General features: G+C 53.7%; 1 protein-coding gene across 1 annotated transcript in view; it reads left to right on the forward strand.

Moving 5' to 3' along the window:
- Positions 1-23312, forward strand: part of LOC134410257 (maestro heat-like repeat family member 5) — a 90506-nt gene that overhangs the window by 62251 nt on the left and 4943 nt on the right. Inside the window, exons 18-28 of the mRNA XM_063143428.1 lie at positions 83-218; positions 4843-4958; positions 6171-6320; positions 8734-8891; positions 9035-9170; positions 10386-10576; positions 13417-13554; positions 14182-14299; positions 14479-14622; positions 18503-18679; positions 20839-20994. Of these exons, the coding sequence (XP_062999498.1) occupies positions 83-218; positions 4843-4958; positions 6171-6320; positions 8734-8891; positions 9035-9170; positions 10386-10576; positions 13417-13554; positions 14182-14299; positions 14479-14622; positions 18503-18679; positions 20839-20994 (1620 nt within the window). The remainder of the gene's footprint in view (positions 1-82; positions 219-4842; positions 4959-6170; positions 6321-8733; positions 8892-9034; positions 9171-10385; positions 10577-13416; positions 13555-14181; positions 14300-14478; positions 14623-18502; positions 18680-20838; positions 20995-23312) is intronic.

Here is a 23312-nt window from a genome sequence, read left to right on the forward strand (position 1 = left end):
CCTGTGTTCTTTAGGTGGGGGCTGGCTGGAACACCCACCCCCTGGTGGGGCTCAGCTAATGCTTTCCCTTTCTTTTCATCAGCTGTCTCGGGACTTCAGCAAGCTGGCCCACCTGACTGCTGTTCTGATAGCTCTGTGCAATGATCCGGTGCAGCGCATTAGTGCTTTTGCAGTGCAAGGAGTCAGCTGCCTCTATGAGATCTTGTTGCGCCGGAAGGGTAAGGCCCAGGAGGCGAGAATTCAGCAGCCTGTGCTCCTTTGTCAGGGGAGATCGCTCAGCACAGCGCGGGAAGGGGCGGGCAGGCAGGCACCCTGGTCTGCCCTGAGGTCGCTGACATCCTGCCCCTTGTCCCAGGGTTAATCCAGGCCACTTGTTATTATCATGAGGGACAATGAAAATGGCTAATAGGGAGGTCTTGGGGGATCAGAAACGTCCAGGCAAAATATATGAAAATGCTCTGCAATGTGTCACGGCACAGCTAAGAGGGCTTGGTTGGGTAGAGCGTCTGTGGCAAATGCAGGTGCTGCTCTGTGGCCAAACTCACTCCCAGAGAACAGCTGGTAACTAGGAATTGCCCAGTACTCGATTGATTGATTGATTGATTGATTGATTGGGGCTGCCCTCCTATACAGCTTTACCTGGAAGTACATTCCGTGGAACTCAGTGGGACTTACTTCAGTGTAGACATTTACACAGGATTATTATTATTTATGTATTTATATAGCACCAACAATGTACTTGGTGCTGTACAAAATATACAAATAAAACAGCGATGCCTTGCCTAGAGGCTTACAACCTAAAATCACATTAAAACATATGAAGGGGAAAGGGTTTCACAAAACAGAAATAAGAGAATAATCATAGTAATAAGAACAGTAAATCAAGCTAAAATACCAAAAGCTATGGAAAACAAATGAGTTTTCAAACGCGTTTTAAAATCTACAATGGAACTCGTAGTACGTAGTTGCTCTGGAAGAGCATTCCAAGCAAACGGGGCGGCCAGAGAGAACGGGCGAAGCCGGGCAAGAGAGATAGAGACTCTTGGGCAGGAGAGCAACGTAACATTTGAAGAACGGAGGGTACGAGGGGGGTGGTAGAGTGAAATGAGAGAGGAAAGATAAGAAGGTGCAAGACCAAGACACGCTTTGAATGTCAGCAAAAGAAGCTTATACTGAATTCTATATGGGATCAGAAGCCAATGAAGAGATTTCAACAAAGGAGAAACATGGTCAAAACAACGAGCCAAGAAAATAATCTTGGCTGCAGAATGGCGAAGAGAGACCAAAGAGGAGAGATGAGCATAAGGAAGACCAGTCAAAAGAAGATGACAAAAGTCCAAACGGGAGATAACCAAAGCATGGACAAGGGTCTTAGCAGAAGATTCAGATGAGACCGGACGGATCCTAGCAATGTTATATTGGAAAAAACAGCAGGACTTGGCTACAGCCTCGATATGTGAGGAGAAAGAAAGTGAAGAATCAAATATGAAGCCAAGACTACGAGCTTCTTCCACTGGATAAAGTGTGACATTATTAACAGTAACAAAGAATGAAGAGCGAGGGGACAGTTTGGGAGGGAAGACAAGCAAAACTGTTTTTGACGTGTTTAGTTTGTACATTTAAGGCATTTATATACCACCCTTCAAAATATTTATCCCAGGGCAGTTTACAATGCATTGGTCACATTCTGGCTAGACATCAAGAAAAACGTCCTGACTGTTAGAGCAGTACGGCAATGGAACCAATGACCTAGAGAGGTCATGGGCTCTCCCACACTAGAGGCAGTCAAGAGGCAGCTGGACAGCCATCAGTCAGGGATGCTTTAGGGTGGATTCCTGCACTGAGCGGGGGGTTGGATTTGATAGTCTTATAGGCCCCTTCCAACTCTACTATTTTATGTTTCTATGATTTATTTCCCTATACATAGCCCTTTGACTGATGCACAATCTGATGCACAGTGGCTATATACTAATGCCCAGAGTATGGAAAACAAACAGAACTTGAACTTATACATGAAGGCAAATACATGAAGGCAAATACGACTTGATAGGTATAACTGAAACTTGGTGGGATGACACCCATGACTGGAATGTAGCAATTGAGGAATATAACTTGTTCAAAAAGAACAGAAAAAATAGAAAGGGAGGTGAGTTGCACTATATGTTGAAAAATACCTATCGCTGCACAGAAATACAGGCAGCTGAGCCTGGGAGCCCCATTGAGAGCATCTGGATTAAGATTAATGGGGCAAGGAATAAAAAGAACATGATGCAGTCTACCGCTGACCACCCAATCAAGGAGAACAGGAGGATGAAACTTTTGAGAAACAAATTGCCAGTGTTTCAAAGAAGTCTGATGTATAGTGATGGGGGACTTCAATTACCTTGATATCTGTTGGAAGACAAATTCTGCCAAAAGTGGCTCCTGCAAGAAATTCCTGATGTGCGTGGCTGATAATTTTCTCCAACAGAAAGTGGAGGAAGGAACTAGAGGATTGTCTATCTGACTTGATATTGACTAATAGGGAGGACTTAAGTGGATAGAGTGGCAGTTAGGGGAACTCTGGGGGAAAGTGACCACAGCATACTTAAGTTCTTGATTTTAAAGGAAACAAAAGCTTAGTGTAGCCATACACGTACTCTAGATTTTAGGAAATGTGATTTTAATAAACTCATAACTATTATAAGTGACCCTAATGAGAAAAGGAGTCCACGATGGGTGGGAGTTTTGGCTCCACAAAAAGCTTAGAGATGACATGAAAACAAAAAAGGACACATATAGGAAGTGGAAGGAAGGCCAGGCTACAAAAGAAGAGTACAGACAGGTAGCACAGAAGTGTTGGATTGGCATCAGGAAGGCTAAAGCTGAGAATGAGCTGAGATTAGCGAGGGATGCTAAAATCAACAAAAAAGCTTTCTTCAGATACATGCATAGTAAAAGACAGGAAAGAAATGGTGGTTCAGCTACTCAGTGAGGATGGCAAATTGAGTGCTCAATTCCTACTTTGGTTCAGTCTTTTCCCAAAAGGAGGTCTATGACCCTGGCCTGGAAAAAGTGAAGTACAAGCTGAAGGGGCAGGATTGCAGTTTGAGATTGATAAACAAATGGTCAAGGAACACCTAATCAGGGCCCAATGAACTACATCCTAGAGTAATGAAGGAGCTAGTGAAAGAACTCTCAGAACCACTGCCTATGATCTTTACGAAGTCATGGAAGATGGCTGATTTTTGTGAACCGCCCAGAGAGCTTCGGCTATTGGGCGGTATAAAAATGTAATAAATAAATAAATAAATAAATAAATAAATAAAGTGCCGGATGACTGGAGGAGGGATAACATTGTCCCTATCTTCAAAAAGGGCAAAAACGAGGAACCTGGGAACTGCAGACCAGGCAGTATGACCGTAATCTCCTAACTGCTTGGCTGGACCCAGGGCCCGCCTTAATGCCACACTCATTGACTGAGCAGGGCTGTCCATCATCCCACTGGCAGAGTGGCTACCCTGCCTGTTTGGTGTGGAGAAAGTTAACTACTATTAAAGCTCAAGCTTTGAACTTTTTCAAAGTATCAAAATTTTCTGCATGTCTACACTGCTCAAGCTTCAGTTTAAAACAAAAATGAGCAAGTTTTGTGTGGTAGAGCTCAAGTAAGAAGCCTTACACTACTGGATAGATAGATAGATAGATAGATAGATAGATAGATAGATAGATAGATAGATATGCTCTGGGATAAGGTTTTCGGCTACCTGTCTGATGACCCACCTGGCCTCATTATGTAGCTACTTGTATTATGGGGCCCTCTTTAACACTGCTAAGTGAAAGTCGTAACTATAAATGGAACATCTGCACCTCTTGATCTGGATTCCTTTCTTATCAGTAAAGGGTGCTCATGATCAAACTCTGCTTAGGGGTCAGAAGGCCAAGCTGTGTTGCATGAGGCATTGGGATCTCATTTTTATTTCCGGAATACTCTTGGAAGCATTTGATTATAGAATTTCCTAATTGAGAAGCAGGGGTAAGATGGTGCAAATTTGAAAGGTCTGCCTAATCTGCTTCACCTGTAAATTTTATTTGAATGCCTATTAGAAATAGGTGTCCTTGAAACCAACTCAGCTCTCCGCTGCTGAGGATCCTGGCCCTGCCCTGCCCGGGTTGCCTCCCGCCCACCCAACCCACTTGTGTATTTCTGCAAAATCCTCCTTGCGGGCCTTCCTCGAGCCCTCCACCCTACTCCGCTCCAGCCGTGGCGTCTCGCTGAATCTGGTCCTCTCCTCCTGCCTCTCCAGAGGCCCCCGTCCTGCCCTGCTCTTGCTGGGATGAGGCCTCCGCTCTCCCCTCTGCCGCTTCCCACGCCCCCCTCCCTGCTGCCTCCTTTACAAGCCCTCCCTCTCCTTTGCCTCCTCCTGCTCCGCCCTTCCCGTCTCTTGCCTCCTCCTCCGGTCCTTCTGCTCCTGGCCCCTCGCCGGCCAGCCATCAGCGTCCCCTAAGAACATCAGAAGAGCCCTGAGGCTGGATCAGACCAAGGGTCCATCTCGTCCAGCGCTCTGGGCACACAGCAGCTGACCAGCTGGCGACCAGGAATCCGCAAGCAGCACACGGCGCAACAGACCCTCCCAACCATGTCCCCCAGCGACTGGTGTCCATAGGCTTCCCCTGACGGCCCACAGATCCCTCACCACCCCGCTTCAGGCCCGGCCGCCTCGTCACGGTCCTACAGAGGTCCTGGTGCTGTGCACAGCTCTCTGCTGCTGCTGCTGCTGTTACGGTGGTGGAACAAGGCCCCCTTCCTCCCCCACCCCCGTTATTGCCCACTGGGGTCTAGCAGCTGCTCTGTTTTTGCCTCAGGGCTGAAGAAGAGCAAGCAGAAGAGGAGGAAGTGGCCGATGCAGAGGAGCTTCAAGGCCCAGGAAGAGGAGTGGTGCTCCCTCTTGGTGCTGGACAGCAGCTGGCAGATGGCAATGGTACTGTGGCTGCCTTGCAGATAGGCAGAGTTGCAAAATGCTGAACCTCAGTGGGCTCAGCTCTGGCCTCGCGGCCTCATTCCACCCCTGGCAGGATGGGGAGCACACTTGCGTGTTTGGGCTGGGGTGGGACAGTTCTGACATCATCATTATTATTTATTTATTTATTTATTTATTTATTTATTTATTTATTTATATAGCACCAACAACGTACTTGGTGCTGTACAAAATATACAAATAAAACAGCAAATAAATCAGGGAACAAGTGCCTTCAGCATCCCGTTCCAGGGGTCCCCTCCCTCAGCAAGTCCCCCAGCTGTGAGTGGTAGCGTGGGGCAAGGACCTATGGGTCTCTGCAGGGGAGGGGGGACCTGCACGACACAGGGGGGATTGGACTCGCACGCACGCACACACACTTCCCTTCATCTGTGACATCAGGAGGGCACCATGGTGGCAGCAGAGAGGCAGCCCTACCATCAACCAACCGACAGGGAAGATGTTGGGCAGGACTCCAGAGCTGCTTCCTGAAGGTAGTGGAGAGGGCTGCGTGCCCTGCCTGCCTGCCACGCCAGCCAGCCCCTGCAAACCGGCCCACAGGCTGCCATGGTGGAGCGGAAGCTGCAGCAGTGGCGTCAAAGCCACGTGGGCAACACGTCGGGGGGCTTGCACCCAGAGCAACACAGGAGCATGTGGCCCAGCAGTGCTGGGAGAGAGGCAGATGAGCAAGCAGAATTCATTCCCCAGGGAATTTCCCAGCCTGGAGCGGCCAGTTCCGCCCAGGTGGCCTCAGGGCGGAGGAGCCCTGCAGCTGCGGGCCTCTGCCCCATGCGTTGCAGGCGTATCTCTGTAGAACGGCCCCTCTCCTAGCACTGGGGGAAGTTTGGAATGGCAGCGGCAGAGCCTGGCGAGGGGATCCCTGGGATGCCTGCCTCGGCCGTCGCGTGATGGCCGCGTTCCTGGAACGCCACAGCTCCTCCACAGGGCAGCTGAGGAGCAGCCTCTGTACTCGGGCAGACAGCGTGCCCACCTTGCCGGGTCTGGCCTGCTCTGCGGGGCAGCAGGGTCTCCCTGGGCTCTAGGGCAGAGAAGGGGCCTCCTCCTCAGCCACCCCCCAGATCCTCTTCCCTGGAGATGCTGCTGGGGACTGGCCGTCGGCCACTGAGCTACAGGCCAGCGGGGCCTGGCTTGGCCAAACCGCCTCTCTCTTTGCAGCATTGTGGCGACCAGGCCTTCTCCGCCCAGCTGACCAACCTGCTGCTCTCTGTTCTGGATAGCCTGAGGGACTCCGACGCAGAGCAGCTGAAGGCCGCCGAAGAGGTGCTCAACGCGATCCTGCAGAACCATGCCATGAAGGTAGAAAGGGTGAGAGGCCCCTTCAGCCGCTTTTTTCCTGCGTGTTAAAAGACCCCCACTCCGGATGTAGCTTCCTTTGCAAATGCCAGGTACAAATGCTTCAGACACCAGGCTCCGAATGTCCTGGTCAGTGATCACTTGCTGGAAAGATTCACAGGGAGGACAATGGCCTCCGCACCCCTGAGCAGGTGGCAAACGATGAGGCTGGCCAGGGTAATCTCGGAATGAGTATCGTGGGCTATGCACATGCATAGACACAGAGAGACAAATGCCGGGTTTATATACGAGAGACCTCCACGGTTTGGCAAAGGTGCCGTCTCCCGGGCCACAAGTTTTCTCGCAGCTTCACGATGGGCCAGTCTTGTCGTGAAAGGTCTTCCATGGGAGCAAACTCCAGAATGACGCAAGGAAGGAGGCTGGGAAGCAGGTGCTGCCGCCGCCGCCACCGCTAGGTTTGTGGTGCCGCTGGTCTCCTTCCAGGCAGGCTCACGGCTGACCTCGTTGTGGCCTCCTGTGACTCCTGCTCAAGGAGCTGCATCGCAGATTCTTCTCTTGTTCCCCATCAACTGGATGGCCAAGGAGGTGTCGGGAGTAGAAAATGGATCAGTCGAGAGAGGGCGGATGTTTGGGACACAGCACGCCATCCCAATGCAGCAGGGGCAGCCAAGCCGCGGCCTGAGCCAGCGGCCTGATCAGGGAGCAGAGCAAGGGGAAGGCGACCTCTGCCCATGCCCTGGCTGCTCAAGAGTAGGACGCGCACCCACCCACTGCCGACGAAAGCCTGGGCCCACACAGATCGGGGCAGGCGGTTGCTTCCTCCGGCCTCTGCAGCCGTTTATTTATTTTATTCATTACATTTTTATACCGCCCAATAGCCAAAGCTCTCTGGGCGGTTCACAAGAATTAAAACCACAACAAAACAACCAACAGGTTAAAAGCACAATTACAAAATACAGTATAAAAAGCACAACCAGGATAAAACCACACAGCAAAATTGATATAAGATTAAAATACAGAGTTAAAACAGTAAGATTTAAATTTAGGTTAAAATTAAGTATTAAAATATTGAGAGAATAAAAAGGTCTTCAGCTGGCGACGAAAGCAGTACAGTGTAGGCGCCAGGCGGACCTCTCTGGGGAGCTCATTCCACAACCGGGGTGCCACAGCGGAGAAAGCCCTCTTTCTAGTAGCCACCTGCCTCACTTCCTTTGGCAGGGGCTCACGGAGAAGGGCCCCTGTAGATGATCTTAAGGTCCGGGCAGGTACATATGGGAGGAGGCGTTCCTTCAAATAACCAGGCCCCAAACCGTTTAGGGCTTTGAATGTCAATACCAGCACTTTGAATCGGGCCCGGACCTGGACTGGCAGCCAATGAAGCTGGAAAAGGACTGGCGTAATGTGATCTCACCGGCCAGTCCCTGTTAGTAAACGGGCTGCCCTGTTTTGTACCAGCTGAAGCTTCCGGACCATTTTCAAAGGCAGCCCCAGGTATAACGCAAGCGAGAGGTTATCAGAGCATGGATCACTGTAGCTAGGCTATCTCTGTCCAGATAAGGGCGTAGTTGGTATATCAGCCTGAGCTGATAAAAGGTGCTCTTTGCCACTGAGTTCACCTGTGCCTTCTAAAGGATCCGCTGCCGGCCTGGCAGTTCCAGCTGCAAGGGATGTGCTGGGTGAAGGCCCGGCGTGGCTGTGGCTCCGGGCCTCCCCCGTGCCTGCCCCCCCCCCCCGTGGCCCATGGGGCTGATTTCCCAGTGCCCTGTTGGAGGCTGAGGCAGCACCGCACAGGGGGCTCGATCGCTCTTTGTTATGGGTGAAGAGGCCCCTTTTGGGCCAGGCTGGCCGGCAGGTGGAGCCACATCAGCCTCTGGAGCTCCGGCACAGGGGCCCTTTGGGGTGTGCCGTTCGCCAGCCTACGGTCTGTTACTCATCGTAGTTGCTTGATTCTACTTAATCGACAGAAGAGATCCGTGCCCCCTTTTTTGCTCTAAAAGCCCACCCACCCCAGAGGCAGCTTACAACAATAACATATCGAGATCATGAGAAAGAGCATTCAAAGCCAAAACGAAAGAGACAACGAAACAGTAGAAACGAACTACAGGCCAGATGTGCCAACTCCCCCCTTGCCCCAGAGGCACAGCAGTCCCAGGGCAGAAGCGCCTCACGGCCTGGAGGTGGAGGTGCTTCCGGGCCTGGAAGCCTGACCAGTTCCGCACCAGGCGGGTGGCCCAGCAGGAACAGACCGGCATTTCGCAGCCACCACCTCCTGCTCCCCTCACCGCCCTGGGAGAGCAGGCTGCGCTCAGCAGTCCCCACCAGACTGTGTGGGGAGGGGCCGGTGGGGCAGCCCCGGTAGCCCCGGCAGAGCTCAGGCTCAGCGACCCAGCGTCAAGGCAGCCTTCGGCTCTTTTCTTTTGTTCAGGTGCAAGACATCGTGGGAGCCATCTACATGTGCCTGCAGCTGCGCCAGGCCTCGTATTGGACTCGGAAAGTGGTGCTGAGGACATTAGCCTTCCTGATCCCGTATCACATGGAGGAAGTCCTGCGAAGCTGCCTCTCTTTTTCAATACCCGTGAACAGGTAGGGGCCTGGTGGGCTGCCCTGCGGAGCCACGCTCAGCCTCTCCTTGGAGGGGCCGCATCCTGCCGGACTGAAGGCCGAGGGAAGGCCACTGACGGATTTCTCTCCCCCCACCCCACCCACCGCCCTTGCTGGTTTCACAGGCACGCTAGTGAGCTCTGGGCAGCAATAGCCTCAACGCCCCCTGTGGCCGGGCAAATCCTGCAGCTGTTGCTGAAGAACCTCCAGGTCAAGGATCCTTCGGAGGGGGATGAAGCCAGCGCCACCATGTCTCTGGCTGTAAGTCACTGGGCACCGCTCATGGAGGCCTGCCTGCCTTTCCAGCTGCACTTTTTGCGGCTGGCAGGACACTGTGGTGCTCTGAGATAAGCTTGGGTGGGGATTTCATGGCTCCCCTGCCTGGGCTGCACTGGGCCCACCGTGCCGGTCCCCTCTGCCGCCCCTTCCCCTGCCCCACCCCCTCAAGGCCAGCCATGCAACCGTCCCACCTCATCCCAGCACACCTGGGGACCAGGAAAATCCCCTCCGCACAGAGGATGGGGCTTCAGAGAGTTGGCCGAGCCACATTGGATGTGCGTCTAACGGTTTAATTTAAAATTAGTTTCAGGCTGCCTTTAGGTGTGGAGCCCTCCTAAAGAGGGTTTTCAAAAATAGTACAAAAGCAGCCATGACTAATAAAACTGGCAGCCCAAAATGAAGGACAAGGAGAACAAGTGATCACGGGATGAAGGATAATGCTGAAGATGGAGAGGTGGTGGTGGTGGGGGGGAGAGACAAGGGGTTTCAAAAAACAAACAGAGATTACGGCAATTGTAAACACGCAAACCTCCATTCTCACAGCACCCCGCGCCCCCAACCAGCAGCCCAAGGTGAGGCTCTGCTACATTACATGCTAGATTAGCCTCTTTGGGCTTCGAAAGATGGGCTTTTTAGTTTCTTGTGGTTTGGTTTTTTAAACTCCTGCCTCCGACGGCTGTGTTTAGCTTTGGAATCCTTGTCATTACTTTAGGTTTGCTGGACTTTTACGTGTGCTCTGCTATTTTTTTATCATCTTTATTCTATTTACCTTGTTTTAAATTGTTTTAAGAGGCATTTAAGAAATTCAGTAAAGAAATAGCCATACGTTACATACATGCTTGCTCCAGGGGAGGCACAATGCCAAGTGGAGGAACACCCCTCCAGGGCATTCAGGAGTGATTCTCAAGAAAGCGTCCTCAGAAAGAGGGTGTCCGTGGGCCCCAGCCACTCACGCCCAGGCCTCCTTCGGCCCAATGGCGTCCCCCCCCCCCACTCCTAAGGAAGGCCGAAGGAGCAGCTGTGTGCTGGGACCTCTTTCGAATACTGACTTTAAGTGTGGGTGACGGGCAGGCTGGGAGAGTGGAAGTGGGTGGGTGGGTGAGGGGGAGTGCACCTGTGTGGGCGGGAGGCGGTGGCCGAGTGAGGAGCTTCCCACTGAGACTGGCCTCTCGCGTGTCCCCTCCTCTTTCTTGCCAGGCAATGAACGTCATCTACGAGACCTTCTGCATTCCCGGGTACTGCGCAGCCCTGGCAGAGATGCACCTTCAGCTATTCATCCCTTTGCTCAAGCAGGTCCTTTACGTGATGCAGCTCAACTTGCCAGAGGCCTTAAAAGCCAGGCAGGAAGTCATCCTGAGAGAAAACCCTGAGGCACTCAGCTTCAAGAGGTACCTGGCAGGATGTATGTGAGCAGGCTGGCTGTCTCGACACAGGGATCCGCAGGCACAGCCTCCCTGACAGGCCTCTGGCGGAACCCCTCCCGCCAAACCCCCACCTGCCAAGGCAGCCTGTGCCCTGTCCGGCACCTCTTGTGGTCAGGACGCTTCTCGGAAGGGTTTGCCCAAATCTGCCTCCCTGCAGTTTCCACCCATCAGCTTGAGTCCTGCCCAGAGAGCAATTGTGCTCTCTGCTCCGCGTGACGTTCTCTTTCTCTCCCCTTTCTCTTCTCTTCTCTGGGCTAAACATACCCAGCTCTTCCAAATACTCCTCACAGGATCTGGGTTCCAGAGCACCACCAGCACCCATCCTGATTGCCCTCCTAGGAATGTGCATTTTTGCTGAGGGCCTTAAGATGTAGCACAAGGTTTGGGTTCTTTAGCTTAGAAAAAACGGCGAGGAACAGGGAGACATGGTCGAGCTACACAAAGCTATTCCTGGCAAGGAGGACATGTTTTTCTCCCTTTCTCCTGACACTAGAACCCAGCAGAGTCCCATGAAGAGGACTGGTAGGAAATTCGGATCAAAGGAAGGGCTTCTTCACAGAGTGCAGAGTTCCAGTGTGGTATTTGTTGCCCCAATATGCAGTGATGGCCACCAACGGGGGTGGCTTTAATAGGGGAACAGACCAACAAGGACAATGAGGCTGTCTGTGGCTAGTAGTCCTGATGGCTAAAGATTACCTCCTGCATTGAAGGTAGCACTCTTCACACAGAAGAGGATCAGGACTTGACCTCTGCTGCCCAGGAGAGCCATGACTAGGTCCCCTGGGGGCAAATTCCAGGCAGGTTGAGTTGGGATGAACAGCAGGAGAAAACGCCTTGGCAGGAAGTGCCCTTCAGCACTGGGGTCTGCTCCCTGGAGGGCCAGTGGTGGGACGGGGCTACAAGCCCCCCTCCCTCTCTGCCGTTGTTCTGCTGTCCCTTTTGACGCTCCCACCCTGAACATATTTTATCCTTTGTAAGTCCCACTGATTGTAATTGTGTTAACCATCAAGGATGCATGCTTAGGGCTGCAGCCTTGTTTTAATCCATGATTCAATTACAATCCTATGTGAAAAGTTGCTTCATTTCAAGTCAACCACAGCAGTGCGTGGGGTGGGGGTGGGGGTGGGGGTGGGGGTGGAGAGCGGGGACAGCGAGCTCTATGACAGCAGAGGCCCTGGCTTGTCTTCTCTGTCACTTGCTTAAGTGCCCCCCTGCCAGCCCCACCCCCCGGAAAATACTCTTGATGAGAGAGGAGGACAGACTATTTTGTATCGATTCTATGGAGACTTGCAGAGCAAATCCTAGAACCGGATTACTTTCCAGGCATCATAAGAGGACCCAACGTCGGCACCAGTCCCAGCCCGCAACAGCATGAATGCACAGAGGTGTCTGATTGGTCATATGCAGGACCGGCGCTGCCATAGAGGCAACTCAGGCGGCGGCCTAGAGCACCAAGCAAATGAGGGTGCTGAACGGGAGCTGCTCTCCTAGAGCAGCTTCCGGGCGCGTTGTTCCAAAGCCGCCGCCCCGGCCGCCCGCCAACCCCAGCGTCCTGGCTTCAAAGCCAGCGCCCGGCCGGAAGCCGCTCCTGGCTTCGAAGCCAGGATGCTGGGGTTGGGGGTGGAGGCTTCAGAACGGCGCACCAGGAAGCCACTTCCAGGTGCGCCGCTTCGAAGCCTCCGCCCCACCCCCCAACCCCAGCATCCTGGCTTCAAAGCTGGGAGCGGGCGCTGGACGGAGGCTTCAGAATGGCGCGCCAGGAAGCCACTTCCAGGTGCGCCGCTTCGAAGCCTCCGCTCCGCCCCCCAACCCCAGCGTCCTGGCTTCAAAGCGGGGAGCGGGCACGCACACGGGGGGGCGGGGCGGAGGCTTCAGAACGTGCCTGCCTCATTGAAATCGCATCTCCAACTGCAGAGAGGGTGGCCTAGGAATTAAATGAAGGCAGAGCTAAAGGAGCAGCAGCCTCGCCGCCGCTAACCCCTGTGCTCCTGGTCCAGCTGTGCCCACGCCACCTTCCTTCCCCTGCGCATCAGCCACATGCTCCTGGCGCTTCCAGGCCCCCAGCGCCACCTGCCTAGAGGGCCATCACTGTCGAGCGGGGCTGGGCTGCAAAGGCGCGCCGGCGCGCTGTGCAATTAAGCCAGATGTGCTCGCTTAAAAATCAGCAGGGGGCAGAAGTGAGTGCAGGCCAACCTCATGAAGGGGGAGGAGTCAGTCCAGGGGGCTGCCAGTCGGGGGGCTCTGAGCCTTGTGCCAGGGTTCAGCAGCGGTCGGGGGGGATGGGAAGACGGCACGTGGAAGACGGCGACTTCCGCGCACACGCGCACCCCACTGCCCCATCCTGACCAGAAGTGTGTGGGGTAGGGTGACTGCACACTGAAGGCAGCATGACAGCCCAAGGTACTTTGCTGCCTGAAAAGCAAAAAAAAAAAACCCCAGCACCCACCGTGGCTGGGGCCAAGTCTTCCTGCGCCTTTTGGGCCCCCACTTCCGGCTTCATCTCTCCCACCTCGCCCCCTCCCCACGTGGTCTCCTGCAGTCGCTTGTTTGCCATCAGCAGCAGCCCTGTCCAGGAGGCGGGGAAGGGCTCGTGCTCAGGATGGGTCACCAGCCTGCGCCTTCCCTGGGCGGAAGGGCGGCCGAGGCTTCACCCCTGCCCGCAGCCAGCCGCACGGTTGCTCCTGTGGCCACGCGCCACCTCCGCCCTCGTGTGGGCCCGCACCTCCCCTCGGAGGGGGCCCGGAGCCAGGGGCTGGGGCAGCGCAGGGAGAGCGCCGGGCCTGACGGCCGGTGTCACTTCCTAGCATGGCAGTCGAGATCATGAAAAACCTGTTCTCTGTCGCTTGGGACTGGCCGGTCTACGCCTGCATCGAGTTCCAGCAAGGATGGCTGGCGCTGAGCACCCCGCAGCAGTTCTTAGAAGGCACGCGTCTGCTGGCCAGGTAAGGGGGCCCCCAACGGAAAGCTCCCCGACCCGGGCCCTGCGGCTGCCCCTCCTCAGGCGATCCGCACCGCACCGCAGCCACCCTCCCTTCTCCCCGCCGTCCATATTGAGAGGGGCTTGACTGGACCCCTCCCCCACCCCACAACCATCCCGCTCCATTTCCTCCATCTACATCTGTTGTAGCTCTGAGTGCCCCTGGGGGACAAAAGGCCCTGTGGCAGGACCTCCTCCATGGCTGTTCCCCCTACCCTCTGTGGTAAGGATAGGATCTGCTATGGAGGAGAGGCAAATTCCTTAGTAAAAATGGTGCGGGAGGGGCGCATCATCCCTCCTCCCTCCCCATGTGCTGCTGGCTCTGGTCAGCATGGGGCCTTCCTCTCCCCTCCCCCCAGCACAGCTGCTGGGCAGACGAAGCACCCGGTGGGCGACCCAGTCCCAGCGTCACCCAGGGTGGCTGGATGCTGAGAGGGACAGCTTGGCTGGGAAAGGCTGCCCACCCCATGGGCTGCTCTGGGCCTCCCTTTCAGGACTGCCAGGGAGCTTCTTGGCCAGAAGAGTGGGTGGCGCCCTCCATCACCCCAGCCCCATCGTAAGCCCCACAGGGCTCTGTTCCTCCACCCCACAGGGCCATGACAGAGTGTGACAGTCCACACATCCCCGGCATCTTTGGGGAGGCCGCCCTCATCCTCAGCAGCGAGGAGGACGAGCTGAGCAAGATGACGGCTTTGGCGCTGGTCATTGAGGTGAGCCAGAGGTCCGGAGGCTGCCTTGGGCGACCCACCGGCTGTGTCTCTCCTGCTGCGGGGCGGGGGGGCCTGTCCGTCGGGGCTGGCGGGCGGACCTTGCCCCCAAGAGAGGACCGCTCGGGGGACCGCACGAGCGCTTCACCTGGCGGGGTCCTGTTGCCCGTCACCCTCTCCAGTTCCTCAAGAGCCCCTCTGCCGCCAAGCTGATGAACAGGTTCAACCTCAAGGACCACCTCGAGGACGGCGCGGCATCCTCCAATCCGGTCATCCGAGACCTTTGTGTGAAAGGGCTGAGCAGCTTTGTGTTCCAGCCAGGGAAGGTGAGTGCCGGAGGGGTCCTGAGCAGCTCTGCGTGCCGAGGGCGGGGTTGAAGAAGAGCCTCCGGGAGGCGGAGGAGCAGGAGACGGCAGCAGCACTGGGGCTCAGGGCTGTGGCCACCAGAGAGGCCAGCCATGGAAAAGTGCCTCTCTAATGAGGCGGGGGGGGGGGAGGCAGCCTGGCCTCTCTTGCCCACCAGAGGCAATGCCGCCTCAGGGGGCGTGTGTTGCCCTCTGGTGCCCCCCGCAGCTTCCTGGCAGCTGGGATAGGGGAGTGGAGAAGGGGGCGCCGCTTTTTGAGATGAGGAGCCCATGAAGGACAGGTGAGTTCCTAAAGATGCGAAAGGCAGGGCGGGGTGGGGGGTGGCAGAGAAAGGCAGCCGAAGGGGTCTTTGGTGCATCACCCTCAGTCGGCGGGAGCCCCCAGCTGCCTTTCAACGGCTCCAGCGGGAACCTCTCAGGGATGGGGCGGGGGGGCCTCTCATCTGTCCCATCCATCTTTGGCCGTCTCCTCTTCCATGAAGCCTTTGCTCAGAGGGCATGGATTGGCCTAGGTCCATTTAAGTGTATAGGTGCAAATTTAGAAATACTTCCCATAATTTAAATATTATTTATTTATTTATTTATTTATTTATTTTATTTAAAACATTTATATCCCGCCCTATATCAATAAGATCTCAGGGCGGCATACAGATAAAAGCATACAGTATAAAATCAGTAAATAGAAAAACAATACACTGTGGAAAATGCTCTAACTAGGCCACATTTTATTATTTTCTACATTTTTTTATACTTCCCAATAGCTGAACTTCTCTGGGCAGTTCACAATCCAAACCATAAAATGCAACATGAAAAGACACATAAAAAGTTTGAAAGTACCACGTAAAACCCAAGTAAAACCCAACAGCAGTTACAGCCCAAGGAAACCCCATGAGCACAGGTGTGTTTCCAGGAGGTGACATTGAAAGGTAAGAATCATAAAATCATAGAATAGCAGAGTTGGAAGGGGCCTACAAGGCCATCGAGTCCAACCCCCTGCTCAATAATAATAATAATAATAATAATAATAATAATAATAATAATAATTTATTTCTTACCCGCCTCTCCATTCTGATCGAGGCTGAAAACAACAGTAAATATAAAATACATAAAAATGGCGCATTTACTGCCTCCTGAACTGCGCGAGGGTTAGGGCTTTGCAGAAGGTGGGTGCTGCTACTGAGAAGGCCAGACGTTGGGGTGTGGCAGGGTGAACTTCCATTAGTTCCGGAATGACCACCCAGGCCTCCTCTGCTGATCTTAAACGTCACCTGGGCATGTATGATGAGGGAAGGCGGCCTGCTAGGTATTCTGGCCCCAAGATGTTTTGGGGCTTTGCAGGACAATAACATAACCTTGTACGTCGCTCGGTAGCTAACTGGCATCCAGTGCGGTTCTTTTAAAGCAGGCGTCATGTGAGCATAGCTGGGTGTCCCAGTGAGCACCCTAGCTGAGGCCTTCTGCACTAGCTGCAGCTGCTGGACCGCAGACCAGGGTAGCCCCGCAGAGAGCACATTGCAGTAGTCTAATTGTGAGGTGACCAGTGGATGGATGACCGTGGCTAGGCTAGCCCTATACAGGAATGCGTGTAGTTTATTTATTTATTTATTTATTTATTTTATATATTTATTACATGTTTATACTGCCCATCAGCTGAAGCTCTCTGGGCAGTGCACAAATAAATTTAAAATGTTAAAAGTTAAAAAGGCAATATAAAACCAGCTAAGTTTTCAGGAGGCGTTTAAAAGACGTTACGTTTTCCGCCACCCAAACCGCATGAGGGAGGGTTTTCCGGAGGGTGGGTGGGGGCCGCCACTGAGAAGGCTTCATGGCGGCCTCTTGTTTGTTTCAGAATGGCTGGCAGGGCCTCCTCTGAGGACCGTAGTTGTCATCCAGGTGCATACAAGGGAAGGCCGTCTGCTAGGTATGCTGGTCCCTTGTATGTGGCTCGGTAGCTAACAGGCAGCCAGTGTACCAACCATAGTTGGCCATGGATGCTCCGGGCCACCGAGGCCTCCAGTGACAAAGATGGATCCAGGAGCACCCCCGAACGATGTTCCTGCTCCTTCAGAGGGAGTGCAACCCTGTCCCAAACAGGCGGACAGCCCAATTCCTGGACCTGGGAACTGTCCTATTGGGATTCTGCTTCCGTTTACTGGCCACCGTCCAGGCTCCCCCCTCCCCCGCACTCCCCCTTCTTCTTATTTTCCCCATCAATGTTTTCAGGCCCCCTTACCTGCTGAACAGCCGTCGAGGTGGTATACAATTTTTAAGAATTCAACCTTAAAGCAATAAAAACAAGGACAGTAAATACATTAAAACCTTTAAAACTACATATTTAAAGAGGATCTGGGCTGGACAGCCCCTTATTATTATTATTATTTATTTATTTATATAGCACCATCAATGTACATGGTGCTGTACAGAGTAAAACAGTAAATAGCAAGACTCTGCCGCATAGGCTTACAATCTAATAAAATCATAGTAAAACAATAAGGAGGGGAAGAGAATGCAAACAGGCACAGGGTAGGGTAAGCAGGCACAGGGTAGGGTAAAACTAACAGTATAAAGTCTGCACAACATCAAGTTTTAAAAGCTTTAGGACCAAGTAGGGTACATGGGCCACCCTGTCCAACAGCAACAGGGAAGGGGTCACCCTCCCTCACCCAGTGTCAACTGGACCACCCTTCCCCTCCCTCCCTCCCGCTGCCTCTTCCTTACTGCCAGGCACTGGGCACCCTCCTCAGGGCGATTCCATTTCCTTTCGTTTTGTGCTTATAGTGTAAAGAGCGCTTTGTGTGCAGTGGCAACGTATAAATGCTTCTTTTCAAGAATAAGGCTGCAATCCTGTGTACACGTAACCCTATTGGACTCCTTTTGACTTACTTCTGAGTAGACATGTGTAGGATGGAACTGTAAAACAATGCTTTTGTGGTGGAGTGGGGTGGGCTTGAGCGTTCATGATGCGTGGTTTGAAAAGCCACATAAATGCTGATTTTATGAAGGAAACGTGACACCTGCTGTGGGGCAGGAAGGAGCAGCGGGCGGCTTCTAGCTGTTCTTCACAGGGGTGGGGTGGGATGGGGGGCATTGTACCTCCTTCTCCAATGACCAGCAGATGATGAGGCCTTTTGGAAGACGCCTCTGTCCTCCACTCCCCTTTCATAAGAACGTAAGAAGAGCCCTGATGCTGGATCAGACCAAGGGTCCATCTAGTCCAGCACTCTGTTCGCCTCGAATACTGGAGGTAGCACACAACCATCAGGGCTAGTAGCAATGGATAGCCTTTGTCTCCTGGAATTTATCCAACCCCCTTTTCAAGCCATCCAAATTGGTGGCCATCACTACATCTTGTGGTAGTGAGTTCCACAATTTGACGATGCGCTGTGTGAAGAAGTCCTTCCTTTTACTGGTCCTGGATCTCCCACCAATCGGTTTCATGGGATGACCCCTTTGGGTTCAAGTATTTTGAGAGAGGGAGAAAAAGGTCTCCCTGTCCACATTCTCCACACCATGCATAATTTTGTACACCTCTATCAGGTGTACACCTCTATTTTGTACACCTCAGCCTCCTTTTTCCCAAGCTAAACAATCCCAGCTGATGCAACTTCCCTCTTAGGGAAGATGCTCCAGCCCCTTCATCATTTCAGTTGCCCTTTTCTGCCCTTTTTCCAGCTCTATAATCCCCATTTTTAGGGGTGGTGACCAGAGCTGCACACGGTGTTCTAAGTGTGGTCACACCATAGATTTGAATAAGGGCAGTTCTGATACTGGCCATTGTCTTCTCCATTCCTTTCCTTATCATGCCTAACATGGAGTTTGCCTTTCCCTCATGCTTGCTCAGGTCAAGCTTCTCCGAGAAGAGCTCCCAACCCTGATCGCCTCCATGTTCAGCGGGCCTAAAGAGCACATCCTCGAGGGACTGGGAGCTATCATGACCGCAGTCTATGAGATGGATGGCCAGGGGATTGGGCCTCTCTGCGTGGACCTGGCTCTGAATGTTCGCTCATTCTTTGAGGATGTGAGTTCCGGTTCTTCGGAATAAGGGCTCTCACGAGGGCATCAGAAGCCCCCGCTGGGTCATCCAGGGCCGCGGGCCACTTCTCACACCAGCCCCCTTACTGCCTCTGATACTGGAGGCAGCATAGCGTCCCCAGCACCAAGCCACGCTGTGGAGAGAGAGCTCTTCCCTTCTTAATCTCCATCTGACATCAAAAGCACACCAAAGTCAGGGTGCCACCAATGAAAAGCCCCTTTCTCTACTCACGTCCCTTCTCTCTGATGGTGGTGGGTTCCCGAGAAGGGCCTCTTAACGCCTGGTCAGGCACAGGTGGGAAAACCTGGCCTTTATGGGACCTGAGCCCTCAAATTTAGTGCTTTCCAGGTGAAAGGCAGCACAGCGCTCAGACACGGACCAGTGGCCAGGGCAGTGGTCTACGTATTGGGCAAGACCTGTCCCCTTGCCTGGTCCCCGTCAGTAACAGACCCCCACTGCGTTTGGCCCCAAAGACAGCTTCCTGGCAAACCGCTTCCCAAGGCAGCCCCATGTACAATGCAATGCACTAAGTCACATGGGATGCTAGCAGGGCATTGACTCCACAGCGCACCCCCAGCTCTGAGATGGATTGGGGCCCTAGCATCAGACTGAAGGCCGCGTCCCGGGAGGAAAGCTTGCAGGCGCTTGGTATGTTTAGCCAGGAGAAGAGGCTCCAGGGTTTGCCGCCTGCAAATGTTTGAAAGGCTGTCATGTAGATGATGATGGAGCAAATTTGTTTTCTGTTGCTCCCCAAGGCAGGATCTGAATTACAAGAGAGGGCCTTTAGACCGGGGGTTAGAAATGGCCACCTGCTGAGGAATCAGAATTGTGGGGTTGGAAGGTCACCACAGGGATCATCTAGCCCAACCCTCTTCAATGTGCAGGAAAACCGTTTAAACCATCCCAGAGAGGCGGCTGTCCAGCCTCTTCTTAGAAACCTGCAGAGATGGAGAAGCCACCACCTCCGTAGTTAGACTATTCCACTGTTGTACAGATCTTGCTGTCAGGAAGTTTCCCCTTATATTGAATCAAAATCTAGGCGGCTGTATCTTATACCCGTTATTTTGGGTCCTAATTTCTGTGGCCGTGGAAGGTAGTTCTTGACCATCTTCCCTGTGGCGCGCTTTGATGCGCCTGAACACTGCTCACACGTCTCCCCTCAGTCTCCTTTTGTCCAGACTGAACGTCCCCAGTTCTTTCAGCCTGTCCTGAAGTCCCTGCATCACCTTTGTTGCCCTCCTCTGAACCTGAACAAGCGGCATGCTGCAGCTACTGGTATTCAGCATCAACGGCAGGAGCTGGACTAGACGGTCCGTGGGATTCTCTGACATGCGCCATTTCAAACGCTGTTGGTGGGGGAAGTGGTGGTGGGGAGCTGCAGTTCATGCCTTTAGGTTTTAGGCAGAGGCTCCTGGATTGGCAGAGAATGAAAAAACAGAGTGTGCTCGGCTCCCCCTTACTCCAAGCCTGCCAGGGGCTTCACCTAGACTTTCAATATCATGGATGAGAGCAGAGAGCCCCCTGCCCCCCACCCCACGCACACACTTTCGTCCGTGTTCCTTCCAAAGCACAGAAGAGCCTTCCCCTCATTCTCTGGCCGTGTGCTATCACCAAAGTAACCAAGCTGAATTCCATGCACTGTGACCTATATTAGCCAAATGTCACATGCAGAGGTGAGGAGGGGTTGCTTCCCCTCCTACACCCAGAAGCCCCTGCTAAATTCAGTCAAAACTCCGGGCTATTAGGAAACACAGAGGGGTCCAGCAAGGCCACCGGAAGAATATTGTTCTGCAGCAAGAACGGCTGAAGACAGCTCTTGCCCTGGCTTCCGGAGGGAAGGGCCGATCCGGCACTGGGTCCGTGGCCCAGGCACACCTCGCTCCATGCAAGTGGTGTGGAACTCCTGCCTAGCACCGTCTTGTAGGGCAGGCAGGGTTTCCCTGACCGGAAATGGTGAGGTCGGCAGGCAGAGGGTACGTTTGGGCCATGGCCTGGAAGCAGCCTTCCCGGCCAGCAAGCGTGAACCTGTCCCAGCGAAGGGCTCGTGGGAGGGCCTGCGCCAGGCCATCCCGCAGCGGTGCTCCTGTGCGCTTTACCTCACGTGGATTTCAGAGGTGCTTGTGGGGGGGGGGTGTCGTCCCCAGGAAAGCGCCGGCGTGCGTGCAATGGCCATCTCGTTGTTCGGGCAGCTGGTGATGAGAGCGAAAGAAGCTGACAAGACCCTCCTGGAGAAGGAAGTTGTGCACAGCCTGCTCCCTTTGCTGCTCCACCTGAAAGACCGGGACGGCACAGTTGCCATGGCAAGTCTAGAGGCCCACGCGGGACAGAGCCAAGCCCCTCCTCAGGCGCATTTCCCCAGCCCATGGCGGGGGTGTTCCGTAGCCCCCTTTTAGAGCACCTACTTTAGGGCCAGCACTTCCACGGCACAGGCTGAATCCCCTACTCAGGCGGTGGAGGGGGGGATTGGTGGATCACGCCCACCCACCCCGACATCACTGGGCCCCCTGCGGGCACTGCTGCTACACCTGCCTCCCCCCACACACACACATTCTGGCAAAGGCCCCTGAGGGAGTGCGGCCAGCGAGCCACGCTTCTTGGAGGGTGAGCCCCCCCTCACAACTCTCTCGCTCTGAGCCGTCCCCCGAAGTGAGTGCTCTGGAGAGGCCGTCTGCCTGATCTGTTCCTCAGGGGCTGTGGCGCATGTCCTCCCCCCCTCCGCATGGCGGTGGGACCGCTTGCGCTGCCCTGCTTTGCACAAGGAAAGGCCCGGGTTCAACTGCTGGAGGCCTCTCCGGTGACAGCTGGGGAAGGAAGACCGACTCTCACACACACACACACACACACACACACACACACACACACACACAATCCCCAGAGAGCGGCCGGTGAGGGCACTGACTGATTTGATGGCATTTATAGCTTGCCTTTTCCCTCTCCCAAGGAATCCAAGCCAGCTCACACTTTAACATTTTATTTTTACATTTTTAGTGCAGTCGACATTTATTTCTAGTTCTGATAAAGGAAAAGGAAAGGAACCTCTCGTGCAAGCACTGAGTCATTGCTGACTCTTGGAGGGACGCCAGCTTTCGCTGACGTTTTCTTGGCAGGCCTTATAGTGGGGTGGTTTGCCGTTGCCTTCCCCGGCCTAAGGGATTTACACCAAAAGACATACACAATACAATAGAAAAGCAATATAAACATAATAAATGGTTCAAAACACCACAATAAAGAAACAATCAAGCAAAGCAGGAAAGCCCCGAGTCACCACGGAGGTTTCCACAACGTGCCACAGTGGTGCTGAGTCGGATGGCCCATGGCTGCCTCTTGGCAAAAGGCGGCTTCTGAGCCTCCCAGCATGGTGGTGATCCAGGCCACTGCTCCCCGTGGCTCGAACCTCGGGTGGCTTCTGCCTCCCACCTCCCAAACTGAGGACGTTCCCGGACTGGGGAGCCACCACTGAAAAGGCCACTAGCCTTAGTAGCTCCCCATCTCCCGCCATCTGGTGGAGGCTTCTGAGGAGGACCTTGGAGTCCCGGCAGGGGTATGGGAGAGGAGGAGGAAGAGGCGCCACAGTTGCCCTGGCCCTAAGCCCTCAGAGGGAGCCCTGCCGGGGAAGGCCTCTCCCTGCCTAGGCCAGCTGCAGCTCTTCTGCTGCCCCAAGCAGCTGCATTGCTCCAGCGGAAGAGGACCCCACCCCCACCCCGTTCTTTCACAGCAGCTGTCTCCATGCATGTCGCTCAGTTGGAGTCTTCAGCCTGTTCTTGTCCCGAACAAACACCTGGGTTGAGCAAGGAGTGGGATTCCCCCCACCCCACCCTTGCTTGAATCCTGCACGAAACAAGCACAGATAGCAACCCTGGAATTTTTTTAAAATTATTATTATTATTATTATTATTATTATTATTATTATTATTATTATTATATACCGCCCCATAGCCGAAGCTCTCTGGGTGGTTTACAAAGATTAAAACACTGAACGTTAAAACCGATACACAAATTTTAGAACCATAAAAACAGATGACATACCAGGACAGACAGTATCTATTTAGAACAACTATTCTGGGGTCAGCTAAAAAAACTCAACATATGTCTGGGAGAAGAGAAAAGTCTTGCCAAAAAGCTAACAATGTTGATGCCAGGAGAGCCTCATCAGGGAGAATGTTCCATAATTGGGGGGGCCACCACTGAAAAGGCCCTCTCCCTTGTTGCCAGCCTCCAAGCTTCCCTCAGAGTAGGCACCTGGAGGAGGACCAGAGGAAGAGTCAATACAGGGCTCTTGTGGAGCACCTCAGGACTGAGTCAGGCTACTAGGCCCTAACACAGTGGTATCATAGAATCATATCATACTATAGTAGAGTTAGAAGAGGCCTATAAGGCCATCGAGTCCAACCGCCTGCTCAATGCAGGGATCCACCCTACAGCATACTTGACAGATGATGAAGAGCGCCCTGGTATTTAAGGGGAGCGAAGGAAAGGCTGGGAAGACACACACTGCCCCACAGGATGGCCCAGCCCCACTGCCGGAGAGGGACAGTCCAGCAAGGCTCCGACAACCCTTTTTAATACACAAACTCGGGAAGGTGGTGAGGTCCAAAGGGTCGCCGAGACGGGGCTGGGG

This window comes from Elgaria multicarinata, chromosome 17 (assembly GCF_023053635.1).
Source record: "Elgaria multicarinata webbii isolate HBS135686 ecotype San Diego chromosome 17, rElgMul1.1.pri, whole genome shotgun sequence".
In the NCBI taxonomy this organism is placed as follows: Eukaryota; Metazoa; Chordata; class Lepidosauria; order Squamata; family Anguidae; genus Elgaria; species Elgaria multicarinata.